Source organism: Carcharhinus amblyrhynchos, chromosome 27 (assembly GCF_965287045.1).
Source record: "Carcharhinus amblyrhynchos chromosome 27, sCarAmb.v2.hapA, whole genome shotgun sequence".
Classification (NCBI taxonomy): domain Eukaryota; kingdom Metazoa; phylum Chordata; class Chondrichthyes; order Carcharhiniformes; family Carcharhinidae; genus Carcharhinus; species Carcharhinus amblyrhynchos.
The window spans coordinates 39,661,760-39,675,014 of NC_137350.1; the positions used below are offsets into that span (position 1 = coordinate 39,661,760).

Sequence of the window (13,255 nt, forward strand, 5' to 3'; positions counted from 1 at the left end):
GGCTGACTTCATTCTGCTGTATTGTTTTCCTTTTATCTGCAAGTATTTAACACAACTGTTGCCGTTGGAAGTGATACTGTAAATGATTGTGGTTTCTGTAACTTGACTGATAAGTTGAACAAACAGAACAATTTGGTCGTAGCCACTTGAAAGAGGGGAGTGTGTATCTCCTTATCACTCAAGGTTAAACAGCTATGACTGCATGCTGCCAGCTCTATAATATTGTCACTACAAGGACAGACACATAACGCAGCGCAACATTTATCTGTTTCCCTTTGGGGTAAAGACATTTATCGAACTGCATAGATATGGGGGGAAAGGCAAGATCAGGGTTTTGAATTTTATGATCAGCCAAGATTGTAATGAGTAGTGAAGCAGGCACGATGGGCTAAATGGCCTACCCCTATTTTCTATCTGCTTGTATATCTTTTAGAAAGATTGAGTTCTGGTCTCAGTTACTTGGCACATATAAATGTTATGAAAATATAATTTGTATAATATCTTCCAGAAATATTCCAATGTTTCACATTATGATTTTATTTGAAGTGACTTTTTTAGGGAAAATAGACTGCCTTGTGGTATACATGACTTGTTTTGAGATCAATTTCTCAGCATGATTATCTACTTCTAAATCTAGGCAGCAGTGTAAGAAATGTTAATGGGTAAATCTTTTATATTGTGATTGTAGAAACTTATACCCAATTTTATCAATTTTATATTCATTTTGGTTGTCCAATTCTAAATTACTTATTTTAAAAATGCCCAAATCTTCCAGTTGGGGTCAGAACCCCTGTTTCTGACCATGGTTTGACAAAAAAGTACCCACTTGCCTTTCTCCAAATTTTCTGGCCAACTTTTTGATGGAGGATTCTGCAGAACTCATTCAGCACAGGGAACCTCCAACATCAAGAAAAAGATAATCTAATCCATGCAGAAGCTATGAGTCCTTTATACAGCATGAACTGCCATATTCTGGATAGTGTTTGCTAATGCACTAAAACCTTTGAGACATTTAAACAGAAGTGCAGTGTATTAGCGAATGACGTGGGTGGGTGTGTCGGGTATGGGGGTATTACGGAAGCTGAATAAGGTGGTGCTCAGGTCAGAGTGGTGGTGGCTCGTTAGTCAGTGGAAATGGGAGTTGGGTGGGGGGGGGCTGTCAGTTGTATGGAGTTAGACTAGGATTCTTGCTACCACTTCCTGGATAACTATTTAGGTAAGTAATCAGAACTGTTCAATGACTTTGAATCTTAAGTCAAATTTGGAGATCTTTTGGGCTCTGGGGATCAAAGGAATCGCCCATTGGAAGTTCAGATTTCTCAGGCAATTTCTATGGTGCAAAAGACAAGGCTGAAACATTCCCAACAATCTTCAGTCAGAAGTGCTGAGGGGATCATCTATCTCTGTGTCCTTTGGAAGTCACAGATATCATTCTTCAGCCAAATGTACTTACCCTGCCTGATTTCAAGAAACGGCTGAAGGCACTGGATAATGCAGAGGCTGTGGGCCCTGACAATTTTCCAGCAATTGTACTGAAGACTTGTGCTTCAGATCTTGCTGCACCCCTAGCAAAGCTGTTCCAGCAGAGCTACACTGCTATCATCTACCTAGCAATGGAAAATTGCCCAGGGATGTCTTGTGCCCAACAAACAGGAGAAGTCCAACTCAGTCAATACCGTCTCTTCAGTCTATTCTCGATCATCAGTAAAGTGACTGAAGGGATCATCATTAGCGCTACCAAATGGCACTTACTCAACAATAACCTGTTTATGGATGCTCTGTTTGTGTTCCACCATGGTCTCTCAGCTTCTGTATCCAGGGCGGCAGTGGTTAGCACTGCTCCTTACAGAGCCAGGGATCCAGGTTCACATCTGGTCTTGTGTGATTTTGTGTGGAATTTGCATGTTCTGTCTGTGTAAGTTTCCTCTGGGTGCTCTGGTTTTCCCTTTATCAAACATGTCATTGGCCAGAAAAAGAACTGGGCTTCTGAATAAATACTGTGGCTACCAGAGCATGTTGAAGGCTAGAAATCCCACAGAGTAATTCACCTCCTGACTCCCCAAAAGCTATCAAAAGGCACAAGTCAGGCTTGTAATGGCATACTTTCCACTTACCTGTATGCGAGCAGCTCCAACAACACTCAAGAAGTTCATCACCATCCAAGACAAAGCAGCTAGTTTGATTGCTATACATTCCATGAACATTCAGTCCCTTCACCACTGACGAACAGTGGCAGCTGTATGTGTCCCATCTACAAGATGTACTACAGGAACTTACCTTGGGCAGCACGTTCCAAATCTATGACCATGACCACCTAGAAGGACAAAGGCAGCAGATACCTGGGAACACCACACCTGGAGGTTCCCCTGACTTGGAAATGTATCGTAGTTCCTTCATTGTGGCTGGGTCAAAATCCTGGAATCACTCCCTCCCTATAACAGCACTGTGGGTATAATTACACTTCAGACTGCTGCAGTTCAAGAAGGTAACTCAACAGCACCTTGTGATGGGCAACTAAGGATGGTCAATAAAAGCTGGTCTTGCCAACAATGCCCACATCCCATAATTTTTTTTAAATGCATCTGCTTCCACCACACCCTCGGAGTGCATCTTAGATCTTAATTACTTGCTGCATAGAAACAGTTTTCTTATCGTGCTTTTGCTGCTTTTACCAATCTGCGCCCCCTCGTTTTCTGATCCTTTCATTAGTGGGAACAGTTTCTTTCTATCTACTCTGTCCAGACTCCTCATGATTTTGAATACCATCATCAGATTACTTTCAGCCACCTTCTCTCTTAGGAAGACAACCCTAACTCTAATCTGTCTTTATAACTGAAATCTCTCATCCCTGGAACCATCCTTGTGAATCTTTTCTTCATTCTCCCCAATGCTTTCCTGAAGTGTGGTGCCCTGAACTAGGTGCAATATTGTATGCCACTATTAAGAGAGCCTAGGATACTAGGTTCACTAGGCTGATACCGGAGATGGGGGGTTGGCCTATGAAGAGAGACTAAATAGACTGGGCCTGTACTCGTTGGAGTTTAGAAGGATGAGGGGGGGATCTTATAGAGACGTATAAGATAATGAAGGGGATGGATAGGGTAGAGGTAGAGAGATTCTTCCTGCTTAGAAAGGATAGCAGGACTAGAGGACACAGCCTCAAGATTAGTGGGGGGCAGTTTAGATCAGAGTTGAGGAGGAACTTCTTCACTCAAAGGGTGGTGAATCTCTGGAATTCTCTGTCCGTTGAAGTCGTGGAGGCTACCTCGCTAAATATATTTAAGTCACGGGTAGATAGGTTTCTGATGGATGGGAGAATTAAGGGTTATGGGGAGAAATTGGGAAAGTGGAACTGATCCACTTCATATCGGCCATGACCTTACTGAATGGTGGGGCAGGCTCGAAGGGTTAGATGGCCTACTCCTATCTCTCATGTTCTGTTCTTATGATACTGTATGCTTTTATTAACCGCTCTCTCGACCTACCCTGCCACCTTCAATCACTTGCACATATGCACTCAGGTCCCTCTGTTCCTGCATCCCTTTAGAATTGTGGCCTATTGTCTTTCCATGTTCTTTTGACTAAAATGAATCTTTTTTTTGTATTGAACTGCAATACCTATTTACTATTTATATAGATGACCTGGAGGAGGGGGCTGAGTGTAGGGTGACGAAATTTGCTGATGACACGAAGATGAGTGGAAAAGCAAATTGCGTGGAGGGTGTGGAAAGTCTGCAGAGGGATCTGGATAGGCTGAGTGAGTGGGCGAGGACCTGGCAGATGGAGTATAATGTTAGCAAGTGTGAGGTTATCCACTTTTTGGCAGAAATAATAGTAGGAGGGATTATTATTTAAAGGACGAAAAGCTGCAGCATGCTACGGTGCAGAGGGACCTGGGGGTCCTTGTGCATGAGTCACAAAAACCCAGTCTGCAGGTGCAGCAGGTGATCAAGAAGGCAAATGGTACGCTGGCCTTTATAGCGAGGGGGATAGAATATAAAAGCAGGGCGGTCTTGCTGCAACTGTACAGGGTAGTGGTGAGGCTGCAGCTGGAGTGCTGTGTGCAGTTCTGGTTGCTGCACTTGGGCAAGGATATTTTGGCCTTGGAGGGAGTGCAGAGGAGGTTCACTAGGCTGATACCGGCGATGAGGGGGTTGGACTATGAAGAGAGACTAAATAGACTGGGTCTGTACTCGGAGTTTAGAAGGATGAGGGGGGATCTTATAGAGACGTATAAGATAATGAAACGGATGGATAGGGTAGAGGTAGAGAGATTCGTCCCGCTTAGAAAGGATAGCAGGACTAGAGGACACAGCCTCAAGATAAGTGGGGAGGTGCAGGGGGCAGTTTAGATCGGAGTTGAGGAGGAACTTTTTCACTCAAAGGGTGGTGAATCTCTGGAATTCTCTGCCCCTTGAAATGGTGGAAGCTACCTCGCTAAATATATTTAAGTCACGGGTAGATAGCTTTTTGACAGACAAGGGAACTAAAGGTTATGGGGAGAGAGCGGAAAGTGGAACTGATCCACTTCAGATCAGCCATGGTCTTATTGAATGGCAGGGTAGGCTCTAAGGGCTAGATGGCCTACTCCTGCTCCTATTTCTTATGTTCTTACCTCATATTATCTGCACGCTTTAAATTTGTGCCCTGTACACCCAAGTCTAGGTCAATATGTATCAGGAAAAGCAAGGGTCTCAAAACTGACCTCTAGGAATTTTACCATAAACATTTCTCCAGCCTGAATAGCATCCACTATTGTTTCCAGCCACTCAACCAAATTCACATCTGTTGCTACTGTCCCTTTTCGTTCCATGAACTGAAAATTTGCTCAAGTCTGTTGTGTGGCATTGATCATATGCCTTTTCAAAGTCCACGTACACTACATAAGTTTAATTGTCCTCATCACTTTGTAAAATTCATAGTCGGTTAAACATGATTTTCCCTGAAGAAATCCATGGTCTGACAGACTGTGACACTAATGATACAAGAATAAGGAATAGGAGTAGGCCATTCAGTCCCTCCATTCAGTTTAGTAAGATCATGGTTGACCTGGCTTCCACTGCTCTCTGGGAAAGAGAATTCTACTCGCACTGTCTACTGTTGGTTTTGGACCATGCACCCACTGGAATGAGGGGAATTATGTTGCTTAATTCAATTCCATTTACAACGCAGAGTTCATTGAACTGAGGAATGTTGAGATAAGTGCTGGGGGCTATGTGTCTGTTTCTGAGGGGATAAGTAAAGAACACTGCACAATATATGGATACACATTCAAAGGCGTCAATGTGTTGTATTTCAGACCAATAGTTAAATGTTCACTTAGACCAAAGCATCTAAATATGAATCATACCATTGTAATGCACTTGGATGCTGCTTCCATGGTTTACTCTTTAAATAAATTTAGCAACCTGAATATTTGGACACACCCTAATTGGGCATTTTTTAAACACTGTTGTAATTGTAGTGTCAAGTCCAAGGTATTTTGCAGACAAATTAAAATTGAAGTTATCTGCTCGTATTTGCTATCTTGTGTATATGCACAATCAACCATCCTATGTTTAAATCCTGTTGATCAAAAATGCATTCTGACCAAAGTTAAAATGGAATTCACATGATTCAGATCATGGACATTAAGTGCATTCGCTGATAATACCACAACCACAGATTCAGTCTGAAGTCAAACAAACTTGTTTGCTTTCATCATAATGATATACCTTGTACAATCATGAAAGATATTCTTGAGAAGATGGATCTGTGTGAATTTTGTGTTTCCAGGACTTGAGGATGAGAACAATAAGATTACTGATAATCTATAGCTGGTCAAAGTCTGCAATATATTCTACTGATCCAACATTGTTCATTGTCCTAACCCATGAGTTGTTTGAATGAAACGCACTGCATTGAATTTGAAGTCCATGTTCATTTTCTAAAATCACTTCCTTATTTGTTTAAGATTGATCTTCTGATGTTTTTGTTTTACAGTAACCAACTGAACAGTCATGTCTGCTAAAGCAATATCTGAGCAGACTGGTAAAGAATTTCTTTACAAATTCATCTACACAAAGATTCCAGTTCAGAACAAGTTTAAATATGCTAGATTGCAACCTGAAACTGACTGGGACCTTCTCGTCCAAGAGCACCCCTGGCTTCAGACTGAGGTGAATGTGTAAGACATGATAGTGATATTATAAGATGCACTGATTTTAGTAGTGTAAATGCTAGAGAATGTGGGGGGAGAGAATCAGTTTCAGTGATCTGATATCTTGTAAATATGTCGTCATTTCACAACTCCATGGAAATCTTAGAACTTGCAGAAGGAATTTGGACTGCCAAAATTCAAAGCCATAATTGTGATACCTGTGCTTTTGGATGACGTGAAGTATCTATGATTGAGTCAGGAGTGTTTAATTTAGAAACCGTTCTATCTATTTGTGGTCCATATCAAGTCAAAAGAATTGAGAATCTTTTCCCACTTTGTCCTGTTTTATTTTGTATTTCATGTACTTCCCCGGTGATGAGTGCTGGAATCGAGACACTTGGATTTTCCAACATTCAATGATATCAGATCCTTCCAAGTCAATTGCATTAACACACCCAAACAAAAAGGAAAGGGGCCTCCATTCAGTTCAGCAATCTACCTCTGCTTCCTCTAATACAGCAGTCCCATAATCCCATAGCAACCACCTCAGTAACATTAGATACTAAATTGGGGGCCGTTTTATGATTTGGATCCATACCCACCAGAGTGGACTTGCTTCACGTGGGATCCCAGTACTTTATAGAAGGAAGGGACATTTATCCTGGCAGAGCTGGGGTGGACTTGTTATAATTCTTTCAGATTTAAAAAAAATAGTGCTATTTGGTTCTTTTAAAGACTAATTATGTGAAAGGTGATGAAGTTGTTGGTGCAGATGGAGATTTGTTTAATCTATTTCTAAACACAAGTGAGTAGGTTACTGTCTCAATAGCAGTAACTGCAGCTGTAATAAATGAGATCCAAGTAAACTGACTTAGCTTGCATTTCACGTGCGTTTTCCCCAAGTTATTTGCAGAAATCTTCATAAATTAGGTTTTTGTTTAAAATTCCTTTTTGTGGGTCTTCTGAATGACATGGCAGATATTTGCATGATGCGGTGAGTAATGAATATTTTGGCGCTCGTTGCATATATGATTTTCCCTTGCATTTCACCCTTTGCCTGAAAGATACTGACTTGCTGGGGTGCATTACCACTGGTGTTGCAAGTCACTTGGTTCCTTGCCTAACAGCTGTTCCGGATGGGTTAGGCTATTAAACTGAGGCACATCAAAGCTAAAGTCAGTGCAGTTCTTCAGTAGCTCACTGTTGAAGTTATGAAATTGAAATCAATATATCTGCTCATTTATAAACGAGGAAAATGTGGAAAGTAAAAGCTGGCTGCTCTGTGTGCCCTTCAGTGAAGGGAGCTGCCCATTCCTATGCATTTACCCTGCACTTGATTCTAATGAACACTTTAATTCATAATGCCTGTCTGAAATACTGAGTAAAGCACAGGTTTTCTTGGGCGTGTGTAGGAAAAGGGAATAAAGGAATAGCATTCAGCTTATCCAGAAGAAATGCAAGATACTGATATTTCAAAAACAGTAGGCCCCTCACCCTTTGTATTTCTTCCCAAGCATAAGGCGTTTGAGGCCAACTAAATTCCAAATGCAGCTAATTCAGTGAAGGATAGGGAAGCAAGTTTGGGATATTCTGGTCTTTGCCTTTCATGATCGTTAGCATGTTGCCTGTTCAGTAATGTTACTCGTGGGGCTGAGCAGATTTTGAGCAACTTGTACTTGTGACAGGGGTATCTGTCAAGGTACTACATACCAGGAAGGTAGCAGAAAATGTGGGAAAACTGTAAACCTGGCAGAAATATTGGCAATTGTTATCTGTGGTGTGGAGTTCTGTTTGTGATCAGAACTCCCACTTACTTGATGAAGGAGCAGCGCTCTGAAAGCTTGTGGCTTGTGCTACCAAATAAACCTGTTGGACTTTAACTTAGTGTTGTAAGACTACTTACAATTGTTATCTGAGCAAGAGATTTTTTTGGTTAGTGTTTATCAACATATTTCGATTTTAAATTTGAAGTATTCTTAAGTGGTTCATGATGGAGATATTTGAGTTTTTGGATCTTTGAATTTAGGTGAGTCATTTTTTTGAAAGCAAGAATAGGATCAAAATGAGAGGTTCTGCCATAGCAGTCTGCTTCTAGTTGATATTAGTAAACTGGAAGAGATGGAATGATGATCCCTTCCACCATCACCCCTACTGAGACATCACAATGGAGAAGTAATATTCAGACTGTATTACATTTTATTCATCTTCCATTCCTATCCAATTGTCACATCCAAAAACATTGGGGACTTGTAACTGGATTTAATGTGGGTTTTAACATTACTTTCTACTGCTTTGGAATATATGCTTGCTTTTTGTTTGTTTTTTGAGTTGTCTCTCTTCCAAGTTCTAGATGATGCATATGTTGACCACTAGAGATATGTCATGGTGACTCTTGGGCCATTTTATCCCTCTTCACAGTTTTTTATTTCATCTCTTCTATTCACCATCCTTCCCTTTTGCGACTGCAGGATTGAAGTCAGAAAATCAGTGGCTGTAGGTGTGCACATAAAACCATTGTCATTCTCATTAAACTCCAGCTTGTATGCAAGTGTATATCCATAAACCATTCTCTTAAATACATAGCTGAATTCATCACTGCCTGTTTTACTCAAGCATTCATTGGTGACTTATGAAAGCTTCTAAAGATTCCTTACCATGTGTGCTGGTAAGCCAGACATTTGGAAATCAGTTTCAGACTAATTAAATTTTCTCTCTTTAAACCTGGACAGCCAGTAACATCAATTTACATAAATCTCTTGATATAATTGACTTTTGGAATTAAGTGGCTCCTCAGTCTGACCAATTTGGCAGAAACATCATGTTTCATGTTGTACTCTGAAAGCATAATTCAATTTATATTGGCACTTCTGAAATTGAGAATTTCTCAAGGTTAAGTTTATTTCTACATCATTTTCTACAAGTTGGAATCGAAAAGATTTGGGCTGTAATCCAAATAACAAAGATTACATAGATTCTGGTGCAAAAACTCAAGTTCTGTCAGGACAGGAAGATGACTGTGGAAGGAAGCCCTAATGTGACTTGCAGTAGCTGCAACTTGTGTTGGGTTTTGCATTGCAAGTTGGTGCTACCATGCTGTGAAGCACTTAAATCAAATCTTATAAAATTCAATTTTTAACTCTGGAATTTTTCACAGCCTCCTTCCTGTGTGGCTACAAGTGCCTTACCTTTGAATTCTGCTTCAGTTGAGGCCTTTCTGGATACCTGGTTAACCCTTCATGCACAAAGTAAAATTCATTTAATGAAAGTTTTGTAGTGCGTTTTGCAACCTTGGGATATCTCAAAGCATTTTTCAGCTAATGGTGTATTCCTGAAATATAGTCACTATCATGTAGGAAGTGTGGCAACCAATTTGTGCATAGTAAAGTCTCTCAAACAAAGCCAAATAATGACCAGGTAATCTGGTTTAGTGATTGGAGGATAAATGCACTGGGGATAGCTCTTCAGATTCGTACACAATCCCCTGCCATATACTACCAGCTGAGAGCTGTGAAACATTTGGAAATATCCTGAGGATAAAATTCTGATTAAATGCAAGTCCTTCTTTTGAGGGAAGCTATTTAGCTGTAATGATTAAAGAACTATTTTCATTAAAATCAGAAGGCTTTTCCTCAGTTCTTTTGGATTTGATATCCAAGTGCTTAATTAGAAATGTTTTTATTGCCTTAACATTTCCTCCTTTCTCTATCTTTAGCATCTGGTGGTGAAGCCAGATCAGCTGATTAAACGTCGTGGGAAGCTGGGCTTGATTGGGGTTAACCTGGATTTGAACGGGGTGAAAGAATGGTTAAAACCACGACTGGGATGTGAAACAATGGTGAGTGCTGCAACTGGTGGTGGAGGGAGTGGTGTGTGAACAGCACCACTGCAGTGAAAAATATTGCCTGACTGATCCTGACTGAGATGAGATTTAACTTTTTTTTCTGTTTCTATGATGATCTGATTCATTGTGATGATTCATCATCTGATTGATAATGAAATTGCAGTGGCAGATTTGCTGCAAGGAAGCTTGCCAGGTAGAGTTATCTTGTCCTTCTAGAAGGTTGGGCTGACACCATCCTTCAACTCGCGGGGAAACCTTGATAGTATAAAGTGCTGCAACCTGCATGATTAATATGGATTCAGAGAGGTGGGCTACTTTAATCCACTAACCAACCCTTCATGTATGTAAAACTGGATGTGTTATTAAAATTAACTGTAATAATGGGCCTATCAGAATTTGAAGCTAAAGTAGTGACATTGATTTCTTTAGAGTGGAGAGCAGATAGGAGTAGAAGTTGAAGATGGAAAAAGATGTTAGGTGGTGCACGTTGCTAGCATAGACAAATATAATTAAATATATTGGGAAAGCTCCATCCTTTTCTGCCTGTATCCCACCACCTCCCCAAGCTCCCAATTCGGGTAGCTATATAACTGAAAGCCAATACGAGATACAAAATTGCAGGCGCATTGTGCGTAGTGGTCTTGATAGAGAATGGTGTAGCAATTCATGCAAAAATGGTTATACTGTGTAAATTTGGCAATCCAAACTCTCAACACAAGCAAAGTATATGTTTGCCTTGAGCTCAATTCAGCCACATACTCGGGAGGATGCTGAGAACTTTGACTGAAGGATTTGTGTGCATTTCAGACAGGGTTTTGGAAGCTGTCACTGCTCTGCTGACTTTCCTGGGCTGAGATTTGAAAGCAGCATGAAAGTTGGGCTTTACCGCAAGGCTGATGTGGACAGATTGCTGCCTGGTGAGCTACCCTGGAGCAGCCTTCCTCACAAATACAATCACAGCTGTCTATTAAGTGCCAGACTGAGGGGATAGTCCATTAGGGAATGTAAAGTAATTCTCTGCTTCCAGCACGAAAGCCATAATGAAGTTGTCTGCTTGCATTTTGTTTGATGCATTTGACGTGAAGTATAATTTACCAAAATGCCAACTACTTCAGCCTTGTCTAAAGATGTTCAATTATTTTGCTCAGATCTAAACATAGAAGAAAACTTCTATATATGGCTTCATAATTAATCACGCTCTATAAAATAAACATATTGGAACTGAAACGTGTTACCATGGCAGTGGGAATTACTTTCTCCTAATCCTCCAGATGATGCATAGCTAGCTTAATGGGGTATTACATAGAATCTATAGCACAGAAGTGGGCCATTCAGCCCAACTGCTTTATGCCAGATAGAGTTAAAATGTAAACAGTGTTTCCAGATAATCAGGGTTTAGGGCCAGAAGTTTGGTGTCGCACAGGTAAATGTTTAGGACAGCTACTAGGAGACATTGCTTGACACAATTGGGTTCATGTCACATTTTCTGTTAGCCCCATGACTTGCCTGGGCTTGCAAAATCTCTCTAACTGTCCTAGCTTGAGACAATTCACACCTCTGTAACCTGTGCTTAACTGTCTCTTCACTCGTATTGTCTGTACCTGTAAAACCTTTTTACCTGTAAAGACTCACATTCCAACCATTATCTTGTAAATTGAGTCTGTGTATGCCCTATTTGTGAATATAACTCTTCACTCACCTGAAGGAGTAACACTCCGAAAGCTTGTGGTACCAAATAAATCTGTTGGACCTTAACCTGGTGTTGTGAGACTTCTTACTGTGACACAAGATGACCAGCTGCCAGAGGAGGCAGGAGAATTATTGAGATCTGTTGTTGTATTACAAGCAGTCCATTATGCAGCAAATAATAGGTGTAAGCATTTATATAGCTTTGAAGTCTATTTTTAAAATTAGTTCTCCAGGGGTTTGTGTTGCTGCACCTGATCTAAGGGAGTTGTGAAGGAAATGTATTGTGAAATCTTCTTTGCCTTTTCTCCACTTTTTCTCAACACTGCTGTGGATGACAAACCTGTAACCTACCTATGACTTGTGAACCAGTTTAAGACACGCACAGTAGTAGTGATTCTCTCAGCCTTGTGGCTAGAGTGTAGGTGGCTTTGCTTGAATGAGATACATGATCAAACCTGATTCTCAGCTGCTGTGTCACCACACATTCTGGGAAGTGCTACCTCATAGCTAATACAATAGCTAAGTATTAAGACTGATAGCTAATATAATTTTAAATGGTATTTCATAGAACCCTACAGTGCAGAAAGAGGCCCTTTGGCCCATTAAGTCTGCACCAAACACAATCCCACCCAGGCCCTACCCCCATATCCCTACATATTATACCCACTAATCCCTCTAACTTACACATCCCTGGACAGTAAGGGGCAATTTCTTAATATGGCCAATCAACCTAACCCACACATCTTTGGACTATGGGAGGAAACTGGAGGAAACCCACGCAGACATGAGGAGAATGTGCAAACTCCACACAGACAGTGACCTGAGCCGGGAATCGAACCCAGGACCCTGGCGCTGTGAAGTAGCAGTGCTAACCACTGCTACCGTGTCGCCCCAATAGACCTTCTATCTATATATTGGTATAGATCGGGTGGATTCTCAGAGGCTTTTTCCCAGGCTGAAATGGTTGCTACGAGAGGACACAGGTTTAAGGTGCTGGGGAGTAGGTACAGAGATGTCAGGAGTAAGTTTTTCACTGAGGGTGGTGGGTGAGTGGAATCGGCTGCCATCGGTGGTGGTGGAGGCAAATTCGATAGGGTCTTTTAAGAGACTTCTAGATGAGTACATGGGACTTAATAGGATTGAGGGTTATAGGTAAGCCTAGTTGGTAAGGATGTGATCAGTGCAACTTGTGGGCCAAAGGACCTGTTTGTGCTGTAGTTTTTCTTGGTCTATGACCTATGGTGAGTTAGCTGATAAATTGGAGAAGTAATGGAATGGAAATGAATTTAATGTGCAACAATATTTCTGTCACAACCAGCATCTTGTTGCTTGTGGAATCTCGCTGTATTCCAAATATCTGCACTTGGTTTCAGTAAGTAACTGATTTAGAATATGTTACATGCAAAACATTTCTGAGCAACATAAGATACTTTTATACATCTAATTAATTGTTCCTGGCAGGATACAGTAAAATTTTGGTAATTTCTTGCTCCTGCTTTTTTTATTTAACCAGGTTGGACGAGCAAAGGGCATTCTGAAAAACTTCCTGATTGAGCCGTTTGTACCTCATCGACAGGTTGGTCAAA

At 40.9% G+C, this 13,255-nt stretch overlaps 1 protein-coding gene across 2 annotated transcripts in view; it reads left to right on the top strand.

The window, feature by feature from the left end:
* Positions 1–13,255, top strand: part of aclya (ATP citrate lyase a) — a 93,882-nt gene that overhangs the window by 21,859 nt on the left and 58,768 nt on the right. For both annotated transcript variants that reach the window (XM_080213753.1, XM_080213754.1), the window contains exons 2-4: positions 5,983–6,158; positions 9,852–9,974; positions 13,183–13,245. In XM_080213753.1, the coding sequence (XP_080069879.1) occupies positions 6,000–6,158; positions 9,852–9,974; positions 13,183–13,245 (345 nt within the window). In that variant the 5' untranslated portion in view covers positions 5,983–5,999. The remainder of the gene's footprint in view (positions 1–5,982; positions 6,159–9,851; positions 9,975–13,182; positions 13,246–13,255) is intronic.